We start from the raw sequence: 23,397 nt of genomic DNA, 5'->3' as shown, positions 1-23,397 counted from the left end.
GCAAATTCTAAGAATCCAATCATTAAGAATATTGCAATTTAGGGAATTCCCTGGCGGTCCAGCGGTTAGGACTCTGCGCTTTCACTGCTGAGGGCCCGGGTTCAATCCCTGGTCGGGGAACTAAGATCCCACAAGCCTCACGGCCAAAAAAAAAAAAAGAAGAATATAGCAATTTAGTGGGTCCAAGAGGCTGTATATAAATGAGCTCCCTCTGAAAGCTTTTCTAAAAGAGCAGAGATGCACCTGTGCCCGCTCACACCCCACTCGGCACTGCCCTCTCCTCCACCACCTTCCTGCTTCCCAGACGGTCCCCTCTGATGGGAGGTGAGAGAAGCCGCTCTAGAGGTTAATTGTGATTTTATTAGTTGAGTCCTTGGGTCTGCAGGAGACAACTACCAATCCTCCCACCCCTGTCCTGGCACCCCTCTGGCCGGCCTTGGCCCTCTGCCCACACGTGGAGAAGGGCGGAGCCCCCCACCCGGGACAGCGGCCGGGGTGCGGCCCCTCATGGTCCTCGGCGCTCTGTATCCTCCCAGGCAGGGGCTCTCGCTGTCATCTTCGTTCCCACTGGCCGGGGTTTTGTGGCAAGTGAACAGCATGGAGAAAAGCCTTCTGTCCCTCCCCACACCCCACTGTCGCCCGCAGCCCCCTTTGCCTCTGGGGAGCGCATTAGAAGAAGCCGATGAGGCCAGCATCTGTGCTAGCGAGTCCGCTGCCCCGGCAGCTGGGAACGAGGCGGGGGCTTTGTGCACCAGCCTGGGAGCAGGGAGGGCTGGCTGAGTCCCAAGGGCAGGTCAGTCTGTGAGGTAAAAGCCGCCGGGCACGGCGCCCTCCCTGCCCCTGCAGCACCTCCCACCCCCTCCGCCAGGAGGCTAGAAGGCTCTTGAAAATTTGCGGCCTGACTCTACGTCCCCATCAGGGAGGAGACCCGGCGCTCCCTCTGCTGGCCTCTCAGGCAGGGAGGGCAGCAGGCTCCTTGTGGCAAGGGAGTCGAGAAGACCCCCCGCCTCAGAAGAGGCCCAGGCGAAAAGATCCCCAAACCATCGATGGGCTGAGGGGCCGAGGGGTCCACAGAGCCCAGTCAGACGCTGGGCCCTGAGCCGGACGTCTGCGGGGCAGGAGCACCGATGCTGTCGCTGACGGTGTCGTGGGGCTGAGATGTCCTCAGCCTCATGTCTCCCCAGAGGCTGCTGCCTCCTGGGGAGTCTGAGAGGCACGGGGGCACCTGCCTGCCTCCGCGCGGGCCGGAGCGTCGGAAAGAACGCGCTGGCACCCCGTCCACAGGAAGAGCTGTAATCAGGCCCTGGGCGTTGCAGGGCTCTCCCCGGCGCCCCTGCTCGGCGCTGGCGGCCAGTGGGCAGTGGGACGGTTCTAGAGTCAGGCCTCTGCTGAGGAGGCAGTGGGGCCTTCAGGCTGAATGCGACGTCATGTTGTAGGAGGCTTTCTTCAGGGTCTCCAGGAAGAACTGTTCGTTCTCCAGGAAGTCACGGTCCTGAAAGGCAGAGCCGAGTGAGCAGCCACCCTCTGGTTCCCTCCTGCCCCCGCTTCTGCGCACAGGGACGCTGGGTTGCTGGACTGAGAGTGAGGTGGACCCTGGGTGCCAGCCGAGCAGCCCTCCCTCGGGGACCCTCTCGCCTACATCCCGGCTCAGCCTGGCTCTGGGAGTCAGTGGGGGTGGGGCAGGGAGCGAGCACGCGCACTGGAGTGAGACACCAGCTCTCACTCCCGGTGGGGCCACTTGTTCGCACGGACTTCATCCCTCTAAGCCTGTCTGTAAACTGGAGAAAATAACATTACCTGCCATGTAGGGCTGTGGGAGGGTAAAAGCTTATCAGGCACGGCACAGAGCCTGGCATGTAGGAAATGCTCCATCAGTGACACGGTGAGCATCTCTGAGACGTGTCCTCTAAGCAATCTGCACTGCTGCTCTCCTCCAGGGGGTGGGCTCAGCCCTCCCGGGGCCAGGCTGTGCTCCCTCCTGCCTCTGCCAGAGATGCTTGTCCCCAGTGTGAACACGAGGAGCCCTAAGTCCAGGGGGAGTGGGTGGGCCTGGGCCGCCTCTGCTCTGGGAAGCTCACCTGCTCAGCTGTGTGTTTCAGCAGCACCAGCTTGGCGTGGAGGTGCGAGGGGCCCAGGCCGGCTGGCAGCTGGCTGCACTGAGGAGTGGGGGGGGCCGGAGCCACGATGGCTGTAAAGGCCGAGGAGGACGGAGTCAGGGACTGCAGCGCTCTAGAGCCCCTGAGCCACAACTTCTGAGCCCGCATGCCACAACTACTGAAGCCTGCGCGCCTAGAGCCCATGCTCCGCAACAAGAGAAGCCACCGCAATGAGGAGCCCGCGCACCGCAACAAAGAGTAGCCCCCGCCTGCCGCAACTAGAGAAGCCCGCGCCCAGCAACGAAAACCCAACACAGCCATAAATAAATAAATAAACCAAAAAAACCCCAAGATGACTTTAAAACCCAGCTGCCCCCTAACTTGAGCACACAGGAGGCGTGGGCAGGGTGTTGCTGGCCCTGCCCTGCCCAGTGGGCCGGCCGAGCCAATGTCCCACCCTCCTGGAGCCACTTACCACTCAGGCCAGAGGCTGCCGGGCCCTGGGCCCTGGAGAGCAGCCCCACGGGCCCGGAGGGCAGGTCCTGTCGGATACGATCCAGCTGCAGCCGCTGCTGGGCCAGACTCAGATGCTCCTGTCCCCGTCCCCCCAGAGAGGACACAGCTGTGAGGGCAGAAGGCTGGGGGCAGGGATGCCCTGGGAGGCGGGGGGAGCGGGAGCCAGGAAGAGCCTTGCCTGGTGCACGTGCCGCTCCTGCTGCCGCAGCCGCTCCTGCTGCTGCTGCACCAGCTGCAGCCGGGCCTGCTGCTCCGACTGCACCTGCCGGGCCTCGCGCAGTGCCCGCTCCCCCTCCTCGTACTTCTGCGAGGCCACCTGCGGGGAGGCCGCCTGGGTCAGCTGGGCTGGCTGGGGTGGGCACACTGCCCACGCCCAGGGGCTGAGCCGCTGGGCACCTGGCTCATGCGCTCCACCTCCTCAGCGCGCAGCCTGATGCGCTGGGCGGCGGCGCCGACCCTCTCCTTCTCCAGCCGCAGCTCCTGGCGCTCCTGTTCCAGAGCCTCCCTCTCGGCCGCCAGCTGGTCCTCTTTGGCCCGGAGCTCGCTTGCCCTGATCTTCAGCTCTGCCTGTTCCTGGAGACAGCAAAGCCTCTCTGCAGTCTCCTCCCCGGAGTTGAACTGGGCTCTGCTCAGGGTTCCGAGGACCCGCTGGCCGCCCTGCCTCATTGCTGAGGCTCGGCTCCGCCCTGACTCTGGGAGGAGGTGGTGGGAGACCTGGGGCCAAGCCCCGCTGCAGCCCCTCGCCCCTGCGCTCAACTTCTCGGAATCCGATTTCTAGAATATCTAAGTCATGGGAACGTGATGAGGAGTAAATGAGCAAATGTGTCGAAAGTACCTGCGACGATACAATAAAAGGAAGTAGTTATTATGATTACTGTTGTTTGAATTCCTATACTCTTGTTACCGCTGCGCTCTTTGCTGAGCTGACGCACCCTGACGGAGGAGCAGTGAGGCCCCGGGGTGGGGAGAGGCGCAGGGCTGCCTGGGCTTCCCGCTGTCCGGGGAGGCTCTGGGTCTTACCTTGGCCAGGCTGACGAGGGTGCCCTCCCGCTGGGTGTCCACCTGCAGCGCCCGCTCCGCCTCACGCTCGGCCCGCTCCTTACTCAGCTTCTGCTGGGCAAAGAACTCGGCCCACTCGGCCGCCAGGCGCCGCCGCTCCTCTCCACACTTGCGCATGACGGACTTCTGCTCCTCCAGCAAGGCACTCTGGGGCGAGGGCGTGAGGGCACAGGGTGAGCATCCCTGGGCGCGGTGGCGGGGACAGAGCTGACCGTGGTGTGGCTGGACTCACCTTGGCCCTCTCCAGCTCCTCCCGCTCCATGGCTGTCTGCTGGACCATGACCTTCCTCTGCTCCTCCAGAGCACGCTGCGCGGACTCGGCCTTGGACTGCTCGGCGTTCACCCGCCAGCGTTCCTGCGGGCCGGGCAGGGTCAGGGCTGAGAGCTCGCGCCCCTGGAGGCTCCGCCTGCCCCCAGTCAGGCCTGAACGTGCCCTGGGGAGCTGTGCAAACCGCCCTCATCTGGCTTCTCCCACAAACACATCCTTTCCTGAGCGGTGAAAATGGGAAGGAGCCTGAGGCCTGCCAGGGCCCAGCCGCTGGGATCAACCGTGCTGAGGCTAATGGCTCGGGAACCGCTGCTGAGAGAGGCACCTTGCGGCTCCAAAGGGCCAAAGAACAGCAATATCCCTGCTCCCTGAATCGCCAACTACAGCACTGCCTGCCTGTCTCTCGTCATCCAACAGGGAAAGAGCACCAGGGTGGGCATGACACCATATGCCAGGGGACTCGGGGCACACACAAGCCTGGCCCGAGGCAGGCGCTGAATAAAGCACCGAATGAAGGGCTGAATAAATATGGTTCACGATGTAAAAACATCGATGTCTACATACTGATACGTCTACAGGATATATGTGATGTCATCAATGGCTATCTCTGGCTAGTGGGTAATTTTTATTTTCTTTATTGTTGCCTGTTATTTTAGTTTTTTCAGTGAGATGTATCATAACCTTGTACAAAAAAGGAAAAGGTATTATTATTTCTGAATTCATCCAATATTTATTGGATCAATTCCATCAGGGATTGCTTTTTTGTTTGGCATAAGGTAGGGGTCACTTTGAGTCTTTTCATAAGTACAGCCAATTGTTTTATTTTTTAATTTTAATTTTTTTTTGCCGTGCTGCCCAGCTTGTGGGATCTTAGTTTTCTGACCAGGGATCGAACCCGGGCCCCCTGCAGTGAAAGCATGGAGTCCTAACCTCTGGACTGCCAGGGAATTCCCCATAGTACAGCCAATTGTTTAAGCACACTTATTAAAATATGGAACACCTCACGAATTTGCGTCATCCTTGCGCAGGGCCATGCTAACCTTCTCTGTGTTGTGCCAGTTTTAGTATATGTGCTGCTGAAAAGAGCACGAAAAGCCATGATTTTCTAAAGAATGAAGCTCGCTCTTATACATGGAAGATATGTAGGGAGTTTAAATACGTTATCCGTTACAGCTCAGAAGGCAAGAGCACTTCTCCTAAAGTCACAGGCATCCCTGATGAGCAGGTAGGAGCTGGATGGGGTGGGCCTGGGGCGCTTCTGGAGGTGGGGAGGTGGGAGCCCCTGCAGAGGCAGGAGAGGGCAGGAGAGACATTCCAGAGGAAAGTCCCGAGGCCGAGGAGGCGAGGTCAGAGTACAGCTGCCATCCCCTGGGTGCCCGGGGGAGACAGGCCCTGCGGCAGGAGGACGTGCCCCACCTGCTCCAGCAGCCGGCTCTGCTCGCTCAGGCGCGCCTCCATCTTCCCGGTGACCTCCTGGAGCCGGCTCCGCTCCTCCTCCATGTCCCGCTGCTGCCGGCTCAGCCTCTCCTGCAGCGCTGGGGGCGGCCCACAGGGCACTCACTGCCCGCCCCACTTCCCACCACGGGGGACAGGAGAGAGGGACATGTGGCCTGCAGTACCTCGGAGCTGCTCATCTCGCTGCCGGATGCCCAGCTCCCGCTCCTGGGCAGTGCTGAGGTGCGAGGCCTCCACGCGGGAGGACAGCTCTTGCAGGCTGCTGGAGAACTTCTCCATCTGCTCGATGATGCCATGCAGGGACCTGCGGGGGGCTCAGGTCATGAAGGCCTGTGGACCCCAACACTGCCGCGCCAGGTGGGCAGGGCCTGGATGGCGCACCTACCGCGTATGGGAGGTGGCGCTGGTGACGGCGTCAATCTCCCGGTCCTTCAGCAGCTTCAGCCGCTGCAGCTGCTCCTCGTGGTCCTTGCGCATCTCCAGGATGGAGGCCCTGGGGGACAGTGGGGAGGGCGGGGCAGTGAACACCGGGGGCAGCTCTGCGTGGCAGGGGCGTGCCTCCTGGTGGTCCATGCTCCGTGGGCCTCTCCTCCCCATCTCCGGGCACTGCCTCACTTTCCCCGGCTCCTCTGCCTTATCTGTCTTGGTGCCTCAATGCCACATCCACTCTCTGGGGGCAGATTCCTTGTTTTTCAGCAAAGGACACTCGACAGGTGTGCCGACAACCCTCTCGTGTCTGGCCAATCTGAGCCGTGTGAAAAGGCCTGCTCTGCCCCCGTTGGCCAACTCCCTCACGTGCTTTTTCTGAGTTTTGCTCTCATCTAGAAAGGTAACCAGATCAACACGCCAGGCACGACCTTTTCCAGGACCAATCTAGTTACCAGACTCAAGAAGTCCGGCCAGTGAGTGGGTTAACCAGTGCTGAGTTAGCCCTTGGGTTGCTTGCTGCTGCCAGGCCCTGCCCGAACAGCTAGTGACCTTGGGCCCTGCTGGTATGCCCTCCCCCCTCTGTAGGAGTGGTGGGTCCCCACTTGTGGGGTGATGGGGCAGTGAGCTCGGCCTAGGTCCTTACCCAGAAGGGAAGGGGTCAAGCCTCGGTTCAGAGGCTGCTGAGCCCATGGCTTGGGGTCTCACAGCAATTGGCTTCCTCTGGCCACCCTTGAAGGCAGCCCCCCTGCCCCCGGGCCTCCCCCTCACCGCTGCAGCTCCCGGAGCCGCTCCATCTCCTGGTCCTTCTCCTGCGCGGTGGCTGCCAAGCGCCGCTGGTGCTGGGCTGTGAGCTCGGTGTGGGCCTGCTCGGCCTCCTGGCAGCGCGACAGGTACTGGGCAGACAGCTCCTCGTTCTCTCTCCGCAGCCGCTCTTCCCGTTGCTGGTACGATGTTTCTAGCACCTTGACTCGGCTCCTGGCAACAGCACACCCAATCGCGGGGCTCAGGAGGTGACGGCGGCCACCCGAAGGGCCTCTCAGAGCACGGGAGCTGGGGCCAGCCGTGTGCCACTGGAAGTCCGGGCCGGAGGAGCAGGGGTACCTGTGGGCGCTGTCGATGAGCTCCAGGTCTGCCTGGTGCCTCTGCTGCAAACTTTCCAGCAGCAGCTGGTGCTGTGTCCGCTCCAGCTCGAGTTTCCGCACCTGGGAGACGGCGGGAGGGACGGTGTGTGTGTGTGTGTGTGGGGGGGGGGGGTGTGGCGGGGTCCCTCAGACCGCCTGGGGAAGCCGTCCAGCCCTCACGTGGCCCGCTCCCACTTCAGCCCTGCCCCCGGAGCCGGCTGCCCCTCTGCCCCGCACCTGGGCCTCGAGCTCTGCCAGCCGGGCCTGACTCTGCAGGAGGTCGGCCTGGAGCTCGGCAGTGCCCCTCTGATGCTGAGCCTGTGCCGCCAGGAGCTGCTGCTGGTATTCGGAGCCGGGCAGCAGGCTCCAGGCCAGGGACTCTGGGAGCAGGCACTGGAGGAGAAGGGGAGGGATGGTCCCCGTTAGGCAGGGGACAGGGTCTCAGCTGAGCTCACCTACCTCTGGCCCTCACTCACTGGACCTCCCAGGCCCTGTGTCTGATCTGTGGCTGTAGACGGGGACAAGGTCGTGACACCGAGAGGCCAAGGATGAGGCCCGGGAGAGTCAAATGGTCACCGCCCCTCCCCTCGCAGGTCTCGTTCGGGAAGATGAGTCTCCCTTCCGCCCTCAGAACAACATCCTCCCAGCAAGGGTTCCAGATCCCTAGATGAACAGCCGAGTCCCAGCAGAGCCTTAGCTACAACAAAAGGTTATGACCCTGGCCCTTTCTCTCAGGCCTGAAGTCCCAATGTAGACAGCTGCTCTGGTTCCTGCAGGCTGCCCACCACCCACCATCTCAAAGGCACTTCCGGGTTACCCGGGAGGTGCCCCCGTGGGGCTAGGCCTCCTCAGGCCCGGGGGGTCAGAGGCGCCGCTGCACCTGGGAAACAGAGGCGGTGCAGTGGGAGGATGGCAAGGATGGAGGAGGCTTTCTAGACAGAGCATCAGGACACCTGCAGCCCTGCTCTCTGATTATAGAGCATTCCCAGCTGCCCCCACCTGGGTGCCACCTCACTTCCCTACTGGTGCTGGCAAATTCGCACCCAAACCTGCCCGGGAGTGGCACGGAAAGTGCTGGTGGGGAGTGCCGGGGGAGCTAGCTGATAGCACGATGCATGCCTCCCAGCAGTTTGTCAGGTGGTGCCCCTGAGCACATGAGAATCGTTCCATGGGCCCGAAACCTACGCCCGCTGGTTCACCCTCCCTACCTGGACAGGCACAGAGAGCGCTGGGGGTTCCTGGGAGCCTGGGCAACCAACTGCAGGCTCTGAAAAATCAACAGCAGAGAAACGAGCAGGAGGTGCAGGGAGGCCCCGCGGGCTGGGTGTGTGCTCGGGAGAGCCCAGCTTCTCTCGTCTGCCAGGGCCCCCGAAGGAAGCTCTCAGCGTCTCTCCTCTACCCAGTTACACCCCTCGAACAAAGCAGAACACAAACCAGTGCCGGAGCGATCTCCAGGGGCTGTTCCCCTCTTTGGGTCACCCGCATGGAGGGCCGAGGCGGCGGGGTTCCAAGCCACGGGGGACCTGAGGACACAGGAATGGGGGTGGCAAGCTGAAGAGCCTTCTGCGTAGGACGCCGGGAGGAGGGGAGGTTTGGCCCAGCAGGAAAGGAAAATGTCAGGTTCAAGCCATTGACTGGAAAGGCCTGGAGGCGGGCAGTTTACGAAGAGGGAGGTCTCAGTTGGGACAAGGGGACGGGGACCCAGCTTCGGGCCCCTTACTCCGTGGGCCTGCTACGTGGTCTGGGGTACCACACGCCACACTGACCACGTGGAGCCCAGCACAGCCGTCCGCCGCTCTAGGGAAGGGGGCCCGGGCCGCCCCGCCGCACCTCACCTACCCGCAGCCCCCCCCCCCCCCCGCCCCGCCATGAACGTACCCTGAGGCGGCAGGCCGGGCAGGCGGCCTCTGTGCTGCCGTGCCTGGGGTCCCCCCGGTGGCTGCCGGCTCGAGCCCTTGGGTGCCGGCAGCAGGCTGGCTGAGGAAGTAAATGTTAAAGGGAAGGAGGCAGAAGGTCCGGGTTAGGCTGGACCAAGACGGGCTGGGACAAAGCCCACGAGTGAAGCTGTGTGGCCGCCCCTCTTCCCGCCTCCCCTCAGCCTTCCTCCTGTTCCTACCATCCCGTCTTGGTAATTCTCCTCCCAAGTCTGAGCGCCTGGCCTTCCGTACCCCGTCCTGGCCTCCGTGCTCACTGGGACCACCTGATGATGTCCAAGGAGCGACCGTGGGCCTGTTACGGGCAGCAAGGCCGTGCTCTGGTCCACGCAGCTCGCTCAGCTTCGACTGAGGGCCTGCTCAGCCTCCCGCCGGCTCCAGCACCCTTTGGGCTCCTCTCTTCTCCTGTCTGTTGTTCCCCCTTGCTTCTCGGCTCTCGGGGTTACCTCGGTTTCAGGTCCAGGTCCAAACCGCCCTCCTCATTCACCCCAACCCCAGGGCTGGGTGACATCCCTGGCCTGTCACACAACCGCCCCCCTCACCTCCCCCTTCGCTCCAGCCGCATAGCATCCTGCTGCTTCCTTTGGACAGTCCGGGCCTCGCCCGCCCCCTCGGGGCCGCTTGCTATCCCCCCCCCACATTCTGCGGCCTCCCCTAGGAGCCGCCTCACAGCCACGGTCTTCTCGAACACTCCCCAAGAGCACGAGTGAGTCCCAACCCGCGCATGCATTGCCTGCTTTAGCTTGGTCAGCAGAGCAATTGGACACCGGGTGTCCCGCCAGCCCGAGGGCGCTGTGGACAGAGCCCCTGCTCAGAGGCACCGGGATGGCCGTGTGTTTGCCATAAGGGTGCCCTCGGTCTCCTGCCCGATCAGGTCAGCACCTGTCCCCACAGCAGTCAGGGAGTGAGCGTCAGCAGCCCCCCAGCTCCCTCGTGTTTTCATCTGAGCAAAGGCAGGGAGCTAGACACTCTCCCCAGCACCTAAAGAAGGGGAGAAGCACGGCGAAGAGGTGGTGCCCTGCTCTGAGGCACACTGTGGGCACTCCCGACTGAGGCACCGAGGCGGCAAGGTCCTCCTTCCACTAGAGACAGCAGCCCTGGGACTTTGTTGGTGGCACAGTGGCTAAGACTCCGCGCTCCCAGTGCAGGGGGACTGGGTTTGATTCCTGGTCAGAGAACTAGATCCGACATGCCGCAACTTAGAGTTCGCATGCTGCAACTAAAAAAGATCCTGCATGCCTCAACGAAGATCCCGCACGTGGCAACAAAGATCCGGCGTGCTGCAGCTGATATCCGGCACAGCCAAATAAATAAATATTAAAAAAAAGAAAAGAAAAGGGACAGCAGCCCAAGCCCCTACCTGTCGGAAGGCAGCGCCCCTACCGAGTGCTGGCCCTTACAGGCTGCGTCGTGCTCCTCTCTGGCCAGACCTTGGGACTTCTTCCGAGACAGGGCGTGGCTCAGCCAGTCCCCCTCCTCCTTCTCAGACGCTCCTGGCTGGGAAGGCTGGCTGCCTTTGGCGGGAGAACCGGTACCCTCGGTTGGTGGCTTTGCCCCCAAGGGGGGCAGCCCGGCCGGGGCAGAGTGGCGGCTGGGAGCAGAATGCTGGCTGGCGGGAGGCCGAGCCTCCCTGGTCGGGGAGGGAGGGAGCAGGTCCAAGCCTTCATCCTTGAGGCCCAGCCAGTCGGCACCTCCCCTCCTGGGCTGGGTGGGGCTGGATGCTGCTGGGGTGCTCTGTCTGGAGCCTGGTTCTCCCTTGGGGTCTGTGCCGCCTTCAAAGAACCTACTTCAAGACAGAGAAGTGGGGGTCTAAGGCGGGGCAAGCAGCCTGTCCCAAGAGCCCCCTGACGGGCCTTTCCCTCCACTGCTGGGGGTGACTATGGGGCCCATGCTAAGAAGTCACGATGCCTGGGGCCCTGCACAGCCAGAGCCGCGGCAAGCTGAGTGATGTCCATAGAACACCATGAACACCCACGAAAGACATCTTGGATTCCGCCCATTTTCCCAGCGGGCAACCTGCCCCCAAGGCCGAGCTCCTCGCAGGCCCCGCTTACCTGACGGACTGCCGGCGGGACTGCCGGCCCTCGGAGGAGCCCACGGTGGGCTGATAGGCCCCAAAGGTGAAGTCGTCGTCACCTCCGGTGTCTTCTTTGTCTGTGAATGAAGGACCCTGTGATCTAGAGCAGGGCGACTCAAACTCTTCTTCCGTAGCTGCAGAATTCTTTGTTTAAGAAAAGCTGAGCCGGCAGCTTGATGGGCAAGACAAGCGATAGGGAAGCTGCTGTGGGGAAAGCAGGGTGAGCGGCTGGGCGTCTGCCAGCACCTGAGGCTCCAGCCTACAAAACATCACCCAGGAGCTGCGAAAAGTGTACCGGCGGGCCTGCCCCGGACCCCCTGCAGGTGAGGCCCGGTGAGCCGTGCGTGTCACGAGGGAGATTCTCAACAGATGGCCCGCGGGCCGACGCTCTGAACGGAGGGACACTGGTCCAGGGCAGTGTTTTTCAAACTGTGAGCTGCCACCTATTAGCAGGTGGAAATACTAATTTAACGAGTCACAACCAATGTATTTATTAGTCAAGAGCACATAAATAAGTATTGAACGTGGTGATTATTATTTCCTGACATTTTTGGTCTCAGCTATAAACGTGAATAATTAAATGTGTGTCATGATGTAAAGCTTATTTCTTATTATGGCTTGTGGTAAAACCCTGTTCTGGGGGTCCACTCCCCACCGCCCCTGCCCCACACGCTTCCTCACCCTGTGGCCGCTGATACTTCTTGTCTAGCTTGAATTCCCTGTGCTCCCCAGTGCCCGGACGGGCCAGGAGTTTGGCGGCAGTGCCCCGACCGAGCAGCTCATCCAGCTTGGAGCGGGCAGGGAGGGGCCCCTCCCTGCAGGATGGGACATAGGGCAGGTACCTGTGAACACGAGGGGCTCCTGGGGGGCCCACACTGTACCCTCCCTCTCGCTTTTCCCTGGCCGGAGAGGGACTCTCCGCTCACAGGGACCCTTACTGGTCTCCCGTGTGCCTCCTCTCTGCTTTGGGGCTGTCTGCAAAACCCAGGGTGGCCATGATGTCGTCCCCATCGTCAAAGAGCAACTCTTCTTTCTTTCGGACCGGAGTGTTCCCAGGAGTTAGAGGGATAGAGGGCCCTAAGGGACAGAACACAGGGCACAATGCCCACAGTCTTCTGGCCTGCAACGGTGATGTTTGAATGGGTCGAGGGGGGCGTTTCCCTGCAACCCTGGCCTTTGGGTGGAAGAGCGGGCATGGCAGTGTCTGGTCTGCCCACAGCACCCAGCTTCCCCGGCCCCACTCCCACAGCCCCACTCCCGGGCTCGTGCATCCCCCCTCCCCGTTCCCAGAGACTGATAACCTCTTGGTCCAGGATCTGAGACCTGTGGTCCCTGCCTGGTGGGGTGTCTGGCTCTGCACCGGAAAGTTCAGTTAGCCAACTGCGCCTGCCCCAGGATGGGTAACACGCCCACCCCACCTTGATCTCTGGCCGGGGCTGGGCTCTTTACGGAAGCTGTTTTACTCTCCGTCCCCGGCAGCTTCTTGGCGATTCCTTCCTCATCATCAGAGAGAAGTCCTGCCAATGGGTCTTCCAAGTCTCACGGCCAGAAGGGGAAGCAAAGGGAAGACTGCACACTTCGTTCAGGAAAACAAGCGCTGTGCTGTGCTAGGGGAGTTATCGCTCTACTGGAGATTCCTAGCCGCTCTGATACCTATACAAGCCGCTTGGCATCTGGGGGCCTGGGTTAGCGGGGCTCGGACAGAGACCAGGCTGGGCCAGGGGAGAGGAAGCAGGGAGGGCGGCCCGGGCTTCAGGGCCTGCACTGAGGCATGAGAAGAGAAGTAAAACATCCACGCATTCATGAAGGAAAAGGAACTTTTCCCCACACGTTATAAAGTCTTCAGTTTGACACCTGGCTTCAAAGTCCTTGCAAATAAGTGCCCCAGATATGCCAGCCAGTAGAACATAATTAGTCCCTCCCTGAATTCATGAGGAACAAAACCAGTGGCACCAGCTATCTGCTCCTCATCTGACATACACAGTGGCCTGGCCTCGAGCAAGCAAGCAAGCATCGCCCAGCCTACTGCACTCTCAAAACTGAAGCACCCCAGAGGTGTGACTGCAGGGCCTGTGGTACCTTCGAAGGAGAACTTCCTGTACTGATGCCCAAGGCTGCTGGGAGAGGGAGATAGCTTCTTGGTGGGAATGGCATCTCCTGCAGGGAGCAAAGAGAAGGCAAGGTCACAGGCCTGGATCTCTCCTGGTCTATGTTCTGCCAGACCAAGACTGGGACCACTGGGCTGGCGCGCACTTCTACCTGGAGGCTGAGGGCTTGTGGCCGTGGACACAGCCATGGGGTGGGTCTACACCTCTCCAGTTCTCAAACAGGCTTCTGGCTGGGAAATGTGGTCTGGAAGCTACCTCTGGCCCCCTATTCACATGTTGCTCCAACAGGGACATAGGTTTGGGAGATGCACAGGCTACCATAAAATTCTCCAGTTTAACTCAAATGGCTTCTCCAGGAGCTGCCATGTTGGACTTAGAGGGACTGGAAAAGCCATAGGAAGGAGGAAAGCTCAGCCTGTCTCCCTCCCCCACTATAAACACGCTAACACACTCGCACACAATGAGCTCCTGGCCTCTCCATCCCAGGCAGAGAAAACCCACGGGGCTGAGCGCTACCCTCTGGGCATCTCCCACATCCCCAAAATGCCCCTTGATTCGAGGACCTATCTCTCACTCACGCTTCTCATTGGCTGTTAACACACCAGCAGGTTTAAGAGGACTAGGCTGCTCTTCTTTCCCAGAACCCTTTGCAGACCTTTTGCTTGAGGCTAGATTAGACTTCTTCAGACCCAAGAGATCAGCATCCATTTCATCCAGATCCTGGAAAAGCAGGAAGGAGGGAGGAATCCCCACAGGTGCTCAGCCAGTGGGTGCTAAACACCCTCATGCTCTGAGCAGCCTGGTGAGGATGTTGCCTCCAGCTTCCATATGGAACAAATGGGGACTTGGGGTGGGGGACTGACCCCAACAGGGTCACAGAACAAGGACAGAGGCAGGGCCAAAGCCCAAAGACTCCACATGGTCGATCTCAGATAAGCTGAAAGGTCTCAGGTTGGTACTCCTATCAGCCCCAATGGCAGCTCCTGCCTTGATGCTAGAATGAGAGGGTGCCTAAAACCTGCTTTCAGCAGCTTCTCACAAAGGCTTAGCAAATGTCAAAGCTATTTGCAGTAGACACGAAACAGCAGGATCCTGGGGTTTAAGACTCCCCAAGGGACTACCACTGGGCAGTGAGAAGGGACCTGAGGCAAGAAGATAACCCTTTGTCCAAAGTCAAGAAAAATTTGATCTCAGGAATTCCCTGGTGGTCCAGTGGTTAGGACTCCGCGCTTCCACTGCAGGGGGCCCAGGTTCGATGGCTCCCTGGTCAGAGAACCAAGATACCGCAAGCCGAGCAGCTCGGCCGGGGGAAAAAAAAAAAAGGCATGAAGAAGCCTGCAAAATACAAAGCCTTTAAAAAAAATTTTTTTTTGATCTGGATTCCTTAGCCTGCCTGGGTCGGGGGAAGCAAACTGACAACAGAGGCAGAGGTATGATAAGAATGCTATTCTGGGTCAATGATGTTCTATGGTAAGGGCATTAAAAACCACCATAAGCAAGCTGGGAGAGGAAGACGGCCGGGGACTCCCTGGTCGCCACAAGCCCTTGGTACAGACTGGGAGCATGACGATTTTGATAAGGGCGGCTGGCGCTCCAGGGGCAGAAATGTGAGGAAACAAAAGAATGAGAAAACTATTCAGAAAAAAGGTGAGTTGGGAAAGATAACAGAACCAAAGGTAAGCAGAGTGGGTGGAGGGTTCAGCTCGTGGTTCTGGAGTGAGAGACTCAGAACCACCACTCTCGACTAGTTAGAGGACTCGAGGGTCACGCCCAGGGGGCCCAGCTGCCTGGTCTTGGGGAGGAGCAATTTCAAACTGAGGTTAAAGAAGCTGATTCCGGAGCCAAGAAGGAAACAGACCCCAACCCTTCAGGGCCCCACAGGGTTGAAAGCAAGCGCTCAGCCCTGGCCTGTGGCAGCATGGGTTAACCAGAAGGGACGTGAAGCAGAGGTCAGGCAGGAGGATGCTGCTAGACAGAAGGGGAGGGAGAAAACAGGACCACTCAATGTTTTAGACCCCAGCCAGGCCACCTGAGCCCCATGAGATGGTGCTTATGTTCAGAATTTATGTCTTAAAATTCCATTGCAAAGATCAGCTTGGGGCTTGATCTGACGAGAGGACAGCTGTACTAAAGGGGACTTGGCAGGGGATGTGAAGAGAAATCTGGAGAAAGATTAAGAACAAGATTTAGGGGGGAATTCCCTGGTGGCCCAGTGGTTAGGATTCTGGGCTTTCACTGCCATGGCCCGGGTTCAATCCCTGGTGAGGGCAGCGTGGCCAAAAAAAAAAAGAACAAGATTTAGGGGAAACGGTCTCCCCCTTTCCTCATGGGGGGAGGCAGCCCCATTTCACCAGAGGCCTGTGACGTGACTGTGTCTCTGGGTGGGTGAATTTCCATAAACCAGGAAAACTGATCTATACCCAGAGGGGCAGGGAGGGCAAGAGCTCATGGATGAATGCCATTCTTGCATGAGGTAGGGCTCAGAAATACAAATTGTAAAAGAAAAAATGAGAGGGAGAATGAAGGCTTGGCACAAAATAGTATCCCACCCCGTGTCCCTGGCTCCCCGAATTGTGCAAGCTGTTTCCTTACCTTCATGGCCTGGAGCAGAGCCTGCGGGTCTGCATCGGAGATGTCTGAAACCTACAAGACGGGAGGGTAATGAGGCGTGTTAGTCAAGGCCCAACAAAGCTCAGGGCTCTTGTCGCCTTGCTTCTGTTAGGGAAGGAGCAGAGCTGGGTCAGGGGGCATAAATTGGAGGGTCCTGCCCTCACTTGGGGCTCAGGTATTGTATGAAGTCAAGCCTGCCCAGTTGTGGACACCCAGAAAGCGCTGCCACTTTCTGGTCCTCTCAGCAGTAAGTCCACAGCCATCATAGGACTCAAATTAGGCTACTTTCCATCCACGTGATTGGACAGCGTGGAGTTTATTATGGGAAGCGCAGTAAGAAGGGACAGCATCGAGCCTAAAGCAGTTGCTTGGAGCTCTACTCTCTAGCTCATCTCACTGGTAGAAAGGAAAAGGATGTTGCTTTGGGTCCACTCAGCAGCCCTATCTATCTATCTATCTATCTATCTATTTATTTATTTATTTATGGCTGTGTTGGGTCTTCGTTGCTGTGCACAGGCTTTCTCTAGTTGCAGTGAGCGGGGGCTACTCTTCGTTGCAGTACGCGGTCTCCTCATTGCGGTGGTTTCTCTTGTTGCAGAGCATGGGCTCTAGGCACGTGGGCTTCAGTAATTGTGGCACATGGGCTCAGTAGTTGTGGCTCACAGGCTCTAGAGCGCAGGCTCAGTAGTTGTGGCGCACAGGCTTAGTTGCTGCGCGGCATGGGGGATCTTCCCGGACCAGGGCTCGAACCCGTGTCCCCTGCATTGGCAGGCGGATTCTTAACCACTGTGCCACCAGGGAAGCCCCAGCAGCCCTTTTAAGAACAAACTGGCTTTGCAGGGACTTCTAAACCTCTGTGGGCAGCCCCTCGGCACAACACCCATCTCACTGTCTCTGGGGATAAGTAGGGTTGGTGAGGAGCAGGGAATGGGCCAGGCTTACCTCAGCATCAGCTCCTGCCAGGCCTGCCCTGGTGCTGAAGGCATCATCTTCCAAAAGGGACCTGCAAAGGGGCAGAGTCAGCACCCACCCACGAATGGTCCCCAGGGCACTAGATGATTCTAAGGAAGGAGAAGTGGCTTAGAGTCCAAGTGAACCTGGATAGACTCTTCTCTGGAAGAACAGAGTTGCTGAAAGGAATTTCACAGGTCACCTAATGCAGTGATTTTTAAACTTTTTTAGAACAGTAGAGCCCCTTTAAAAACAACAGGTAAGAGAGAAAAACAACTGCTTGGGCTAAAATGAAGGTGGAGGGCAGAGAGCTCACAAAGTGTCTCCCTCTCTCGCAACTCTCAGGAGACGCTCAGGAGGACAAACACAATCTGGGAGGCACCCAACTAGGCCTATCCTCTTATTCTGAGGGTAAGAAAATTGAGGCTCAGAGAGGTTCAGGAATTGCCCAAGGTCACACAGTAAATAACCGATGTAGGACTAGAAGCCAGAACCTCCGACCTCCAGTTCAGTTCTCTTCGCACTCCTCCAGGCTCCTTCACTGCCCAGGAGCTGACGGGAGGACCGGGAGGTGGTGACACTACAAGCAGGGCCCACAGTGAGTGGGAAGTGGCGGGTGGGTAGGGGAGGGGCAGGAGCATTGGGCCTGAAATGGGGCTTGGATGCCCAGGCCAGCCCCGTGTGCTCACTTTGTTCTAGCCCTTGAGGGAGGGAGCGCCTGAGCTGCACCTGTGGCATCTCTGGCACGTGAAGCTAGTTTAACAGGCTTCTCAGGCGGTGTTGCTGGAAAAAAAGAAAACAAAAGATGTGATTCGGTCACAGAGAACTGGAGTCAAGGGGAAAAGGACTGCAAGTTCCCCACCAAGCTGTCTCCCACACCTTCCTACTGAAAGAGGGGCCTTTTTGGAGGAAGGAAACTGGCCCTGTAGGCAGGTCCCTTAAAAACCTGAATGGGGGAGGGAGCGGTATATTTCCAAGCAGGAAGCCAACCCAACTGGTGCCAAATGAAGAGGCTACTCCCATGCCACCGCAGCCCCATGGAAATGCAGGAACAACAAGGCACTGCCATCGTCCATGGGCTTGTGCTTTGTGGGTTCTTATGGGCCAGGTCGGGGGAACCTCGGCCTTGTTGTCCCTGGTGAGCTTTGCATGACCCCGAAGCCCTGCTTCTCAGTGCAGCAGACACGGACACACAGGGTAAGGGACTAATGTCCAGAATATAGAAGGAACTCGTACAACTCAACAATAAAAAGATAAATAACCCAATTTAAAAACTGGGCAGGGCTTCCCTGGTAGCGCAGTGGTTAAGAATCCGCCTGCCAATTCAGGGGACACGGGTTCGAGCCCTGGTCCAGGAAGATCCCACATGCCGTGGAGCAACTAAGCCCGCGTGCCGCAACTACTGAAGCCCATGCACCTAGAGCCCGTGCTCCGCAACAAAGAGAAGCCACCGCAATGAGAAGCCCGCGCACTGCAATGAAGAGTAGCCCCCGCTCACCGCAACCAGAGAAAAGCCTGCGCACAGCAACGAAGACCCAACATAGCCAAAAATAAACAAAATAAAATAAATTTATAAAAATTTAAAAAAAAGAAAACTGGGCAAAGATCTGAATAGACCTTTCTCCAAAGATATAAACGGCCAGGAAACACATGAAAACATGTTTAGCATCATTAGTCATTAGGGAAATGCCCATGGAAATCACGAGATGCAACTTTCCACCCACTAACATGGCTATAATCAAAATGAAAATAACAAGTATTGGCAAGGATGTGGAGAAACTGGAATCCTCTTACACTGCTGGTGGGAATGTAAAATGGTACAGTTGCTGTGGAAAATAGTTTGGCGGGTCCTCAAAAAGTTAAACATAGAGTTACCATATACCCCAGTAATTCAACTCCTAAATTTACACCCAAAAGAACTGAACACATATGCCCACACAAAAACTTGTACATGGAGGTTCATAACAGCATTATTCATAACAGCCTAGTCAAAATGTGGAAGCCACCCAAATGTCCATCAACTGATGAATGACCAAACAGAACGAGATATATCATACAATGGAATATTATTGTCCAGCCACGGAAAGGAATGAAGAGAGGAATGCTACAATGTGGACAGACCTCGAAAACATTACGGAAAGTGAAAGAAGCCAAATGCAAAAGCCTCATACTGTATGATTCCATTTTATGTAAAATGTCCAGACTAGGCAAATCCATAGAGAAAGAAAGTTAAATAAGTGGTTGCCTAGGGGCGGGGGAGGGGAGAATGAGGAGTGACACTAATGGTATGGAGTTTCTTCATGGGGTGATGAAAAAGTTCTGGAATTTGACTGTGGTGATGGTTGCACAACTCTGAATATACTAAATGTCACCAAATTGTACACTTTAAAAGAGTGAACTTTGGACTTCCCTGGTGGCGCAGTGGTTAAGAATCCGCCTGCCAATGCAGGGGACAAGGGTTCGAGCCCTGCTCCGGGAAGATCCCACATGCCGCGGAGCAACAAAGCCCGTGCGCCACAACTACTGAGCCTGCGCTCTAGAGCCTGCGAGCCACAACTACTGAGCCCGTGTGCCACAACTACTGAAGCCCGCACACCTAGAGCCCGTGCTCCACAACAAGCCACCGCAATGAGAAGCACGTGCACTGCAACGAAGAGTAGTCCCCACTCGCCTCAAATAGAGAAAGCCCGCGCCCAGCAACGAAGACCAAAGGCAGCCAAAAAAAAAAAAAAAAAAAGAGTGACCTTTATGTGGATTTTATCTCAATTAAAAAAAAAAGAGCAAGCCTAAATCAGGGGATTCCGGCAAAGGGGCACTTACTCTCATCTCCCAGGAGGTCACCAAGGACATCATCGATGGAGCCTGGAACAGAAAAGGGGCCACTGTGACTTCAGGAGGAAAGAATGGTCCTTAGGGCCTCATGTCTTGAGACCTCATCCGGGACCTCAGAGCCCTCAGAGGTTGGGACTTAGGCTTGGCTCTCTCTTCACTGGCCACGAGATGTTTTCTAACTCCTGGCAACAAGTCACAATGCTTTGTTGAAAGACCCCAGGGTGGAAATTGAAAATAACTTTCTCAAAGGATGATGGTGAAGATTTTTCAGTAGAACCTACATTCTACGTGACACACTGGCCAACAAGCCAGTCTTCCAGACTCTGAACAAAGCCCAGATGCTTCTTTGGGAAGTGTTCAGGATTTCTAGGCACATATACAAGCTTCTTTCATACCAACAGTCTCCTTGTCCCCTTCCAGCTGAGCGCCTGCCCCCACCCCGCCCCTGCCAAGCTGGTTTGAAGACACACCTCCTTGGCCACTTTCCGATGCAGCATGTAGGGGAAACCCAGGTGTGAGTACTGAATTAGTTCTCAAATCAAGCTTAAGTGCCTTTACCACCCTTAACCCCAACGGTATACTTCTAGATACAAATACTTCAACAAGAAGGATTTTTTTTTCCCAAGTCCCATCTGTTGTTTATTTCTAAATTACTCCAAGGGCCAATGAGGCAGCAGAAGGAATTCCCTAGGAAAACCAAAGCTGCCTATGGGATTATGGGGAAATCAGCAAGACTCACACCGAGAACATTCAGACATGTCTAAGTTATGTGTGGCCCCAAAGTGGGGGAATTATTTTTGGCCTAAGGGTGGTGTTCCATCTCCACTCACCTTTCAATCCCTTCTTGGTTTTTGGTGCCTAAAATGGGAAAAACAAATCACATTAACAAGATGAGACAGTGAACGTGTACTGAAACCAACAATGCAGAATGAACTGTTTTGCCTTTTGCCAAGTCACCAGAGGAAAAGGAGCACCAATGGCATTTATAGACAGACGCCCTTTATGGTTTTCTGAGTTTCTGAGAATAGACTCATTCAGAGCTTGAAAAGGGCCCCCACTAACCAGCAGTGGACACCACTGTGGGTGCCATCCGGTGGGCAGAAGTCTCTCCTTTTCCCTCAGATTTCCAGACGCCACACGCAAACCCTCCCAGCCAGCCAGGATGTAAAGTTTCCCTCTATTCCATGTCCCTGACTCTTCAGTATCAGTGACAGACATGTAAGGATGCTTTCAGATGAACATTCAGAGGCTCAAAAGAGATGCTTGCTTACTGTTTAATAAGAAGTTTTTTTTTTTTTTTTTCTGGCCATGCCACATGACACGCAGGATCTTAGTTCCCTGGATCAGGGATCAAACCCGCGCCCCCTGCATTGGAAGCGTGGAGTCTTAACCACTGGACCGCCAGGGAAGTCCCATTAATAAGTCTGATATCAATGCTCCTAACTATCACTCTTCTTTGGGGCCACCCAGCCCCCAAAGTACTTCATGCAGTCAAGATCTTGGAGGCGGGAGTAGGGGTGAGGGCAGGCTCCCATTTCCACACACCTACTCTGCATTCTGCCTACCATCTCAAGGCTCTGGGGGCTGCCTGCAGCTCCTTCACAGCGCTGTCCAGCTCATTTGAATTCTGCCCATCAGGCTCATCCTCCCTAATGAAGAAAATTAAAGTGGTTGCTTAAAAATGATTTGGCTTTAACAGTGATTGAGTCCAAGGTTGATCAAGCGTTCTCTCACTTTACTCATTCAAGAGGTCAAAACATTTCCATCAATTAAAAATTCCTTGTAGGGCTTCCCTGGTGGCGCAGTGGTTAAGAATCCACCTGCCAATGCAGGGGACACGGGTTCGAGCCCTGGTCCGGGAAGATCCCCCATGCCGCGGAGCAACTAAGCCTGTGCGCCACAACTACCGAGCCTGCGCTCTAGAGCCTCCGAGCCACAACTACTGAGCCCGCGCACCACAACTACTGAAGCCCATGCACTAGAGCCCGTGCTCCACAACAAGAGAAGGCACCGCAATGAGAAGCCTGCGCACTGCAAGGAAGGGTAGCCCCCGCTCGCCACAACTAGAGAAAGCCCGCGCGCAGCAATGAAGACCCAACGCAGCCATAAATAAATTAAAAAAAAAAAAATTCCTTGTAGGGTGAGCAATTCAGATGAGAAGCGAAGTGTTCTGGGTAACTTTCCTTTCTTTTCTTTTCTTTTTTTAAATATTTATTTATCTGGCTGGACCGGATCTTAGTTGCAGCATGCGGGAACTCTTAGTTGCGGTATGTGGGATCTAGTTCCCTGACCAGGGATCGAACCCAGGCCCCCTGCATCGGGAGTGCGGAGCCTTAGCCTCTGGACCACCACGGAAGTCCCCTGGGTAACTTTTCGAGGCCCGGAGATTATTCGAAAAAAGTGCAGTGGTCCTCATCCCTTACCCTGAAAGAGAATGTGGAAAATGGCAGGTACCCATCTCAGAAAGGAGGTGGGTGCCTAGCACTATGGCCAATACACCTTCCCAAGCAACACCCATGACTACTTTCTTGGCAGCGTTCAGGGCAAAGAGAGGCTGCGAATGCTGGTTACTCCTTGATAGTATTTTCACTGTCGGTGGAAAAATTTCCCTTCACACTAACTGTAAGTCCGACTCACTCCATTAATAGAGAACTGTTTTCCCCAGAATTATCATTCTCTCCCACCCCCTCCTCAACGTTGCCAAAACTGACCTTTGGCACAGGTTGGAAGAAAGGAGTGGGAGGTGGGCCTCTCTAGTTCTCTGGTGTCGGCCTGTCCTGTTATTAGAATGCAAAGTTTATGTGAGGTTACTGTATAGGGGCCACTCTGAATGGTTGTGTTTCTCTTTCTCTGTAATGCAATGTTCACGGCCTACAAGTCTCAACACGTTTTGTCTCTTATCACATCCAAGGGCGTCTGCCATCTCCTAGCGATCCTCTTCCAGCCTCCCAGACCGTGGGAATTTCTAAGGGAGGCTTGCAAAGGCCTCAGGGCCACAAAGACCATCGCGTCATTGCATCTGCTCAGCCAACTTCGTGCCATGCGTTTTAAGATCCCCAGGCCGCCCCTCAGTTAGGGCCCTCCCGGAATCACCCCCTCGGTCCCGAGACTCCGCGCCCCTCCATGCGCCACCCCCTCCGCGCGCCCAGCCCGTCTCGATACCGAGCGCAACCTACGATCCTTCCAGCCCCTGAAATCCCCCCCGTTACGCGCCATTGCCCTTGGAGGCGCAGCCGCTTGGACGTATCCCAGACTTGGCCGCTGCTCCAGGCTCCACTCGAGCCCAGCTCAATCAGGCCTCCCGCTTCGGAGCCTCTAGATCGCCAATCTCTCAGTCGCCCGGCCTCCGGAAGCAAGGCGAGGCGCGAAGCATTCTGGGGGTTGTAGTCCTAGGCCCGCTCACATGCCGGAGCCAAGGGAACCTGGGGCGCCGAGATGAACTACATTTCCCAGGGTGGCTCGCCGCGGCCGTTAGTTGGCGCCCGGCCTCTGTTTGCGGCTTGGCACGTTGCTAGGAGCTGCCTGAACGCTCCTTTGCGAAGAGGTCGCTACCGGGATCCAAGGCCGGTGAGCTTCTTCCTCCCGGTTTCCCTGGGGGAACTGCCGGGGGCCTGGGCTCCACGACCGAACACTTCCAGGGACTTCCCTGGGGGTCCAGTGGTTAGGACTCTGCGCTTCCACTGCAGGGGGCATGGGTTCGATCCCTGGTCGGGGAACTAGGATCCCCCTTGCGCGCGGAAATCAATTTTTTCCAGCTCTCTTGGGACGGCTGACTTGCGGAGAGGTGGAGGGCGTGAGAAATGTGTCAAGAGTGGAAGACTGACGTGGTGAAACTATAAATATGCATTTATTCCACACCCCAAAGCTTCGGAAAGTAGCTGTGACCTTCCTGTTCAATTATGAAAATCAAAGCTGGGAAGCCAGAATGAAACCCAACACCA

At 57.0% G+C, this 23,397-nt stretch overlaps 1 protein-coding gene and 1 non-coding gene across 9 annotated transcripts; both read right to left on the bottom strand.

Moving 5' to 3' along the window:
* Positions 1–346: 346 nt before the first annotated feature.
* Positions 347–22,783, bottom strand: FBF1 (Fas binding factor 1). Of its 8 annotated transcripts, none has more exons than XM_061175046.1 (30): positions 22,619–22,640; positions 21,022–21,105; positions 20,287–20,314; positions 19,445–19,486; positions 17,314–17,407; positions 16,616–16,676; positions 15,656–15,706; positions 13,642–13,783; positions 13,035–13,112; positions 12,374–12,493; positions 11,894–12,032; positions 11,637–11,770; positions 10,933–11,032; positions 10,239–10,664; positions 8,823–8,921; positions 8,379–8,467; positions 8,153–8,211; positions 7,182–7,337; positions 6,925–7,025; positions 6,592–6,798; positions 5,780–5,887; positions 5,559–5,698; positions 5,356–5,474; positions 3,904–4,026; positions 3,633–3,818; positions 3,009–3,185; positions 2,791–2,928; positions 2,572–2,689; positions 2,079–2,188; positions 347–1,492 (listed from the first exon to the last, which is right to left on the bottom strand). In XM_061175046.1, the coding sequence occupies exons 2-30, from the start codon at positions 21,022–21,024 to the stop codon at positions 1,409–1,411; spliced, it is 3,432 nt and encodes a 1,143-aa protein (XP_061031029.1). In that variant the 5' UTR covers positions 21,025–21,105; positions 22,619–22,640; the 3' UTR covers positions 347–1,408. The 8 variants fall into 8 exon arrangements, 7 of the variants coding, with proteins under 7 accessions (XP_061031029.1, XP_061031028.1, XP_061031032.1 ...); XM_061175045.1 differs by lacking the exon at positions 22,619–22,640 and adding an exon at positions 22,168–22,232; XM_061175049.1 differs by lacking the exon at positions 22,619–22,640 and adding an exon at positions 22,168–22,232 and having other exon boundaries at positions 3,027–3,185.
* LOC133081044 (U6 spliceosomal RNA) lies at positions 4,925–5,028 on the bottom strand. The gene has a single exon (XR_009698714.1). It is a non-coding gene; the product is annotated as a U6 spliceosomal RNA (small nuclear RNA).
* Positions 22,784–23,397: the final 614 nt, after the last annotated feature.

The sequence above is a fragment of the Eubalaena glacialis genome, chromosome 19 (genome assembly GCF_028564815.1).
Source record: "Eubalaena glacialis isolate mEubGla1 chromosome 19, mEubGla1.1.hap2.+ XY, whole genome shotgun sequence".
Taxonomy (NCBI): Eukaryota; Metazoa; Chordata; class Mammalia; order Artiodactyla; family Balaenidae; genus Eubalaena; species Eubalaena glacialis.
The sequence above is the reverse complement of the archived record's forward strand: the minus strand, read 5'-3'. Positions and strand labels throughout refer to the sequence as shown.

Coding starts and splice junctions, on each gene's coding strand:
- FBF1 (XM_061175047.1), bottom strand. Junction 13,113..13,641: donor GTTAACAGCCAATGAGAAGC/GTGAGTGAGAGA, acceptor TGCTCCCTGCAG/GAGATGCCATTCCCACCAAG. Junction 2,929..3,008: donor AGGTGGAGCGCATGAGCCAG/GTGCCCAGCGGC, acceptor GCCTCCCCGCAG/GTGGCCTCGCAGAAGTACGA.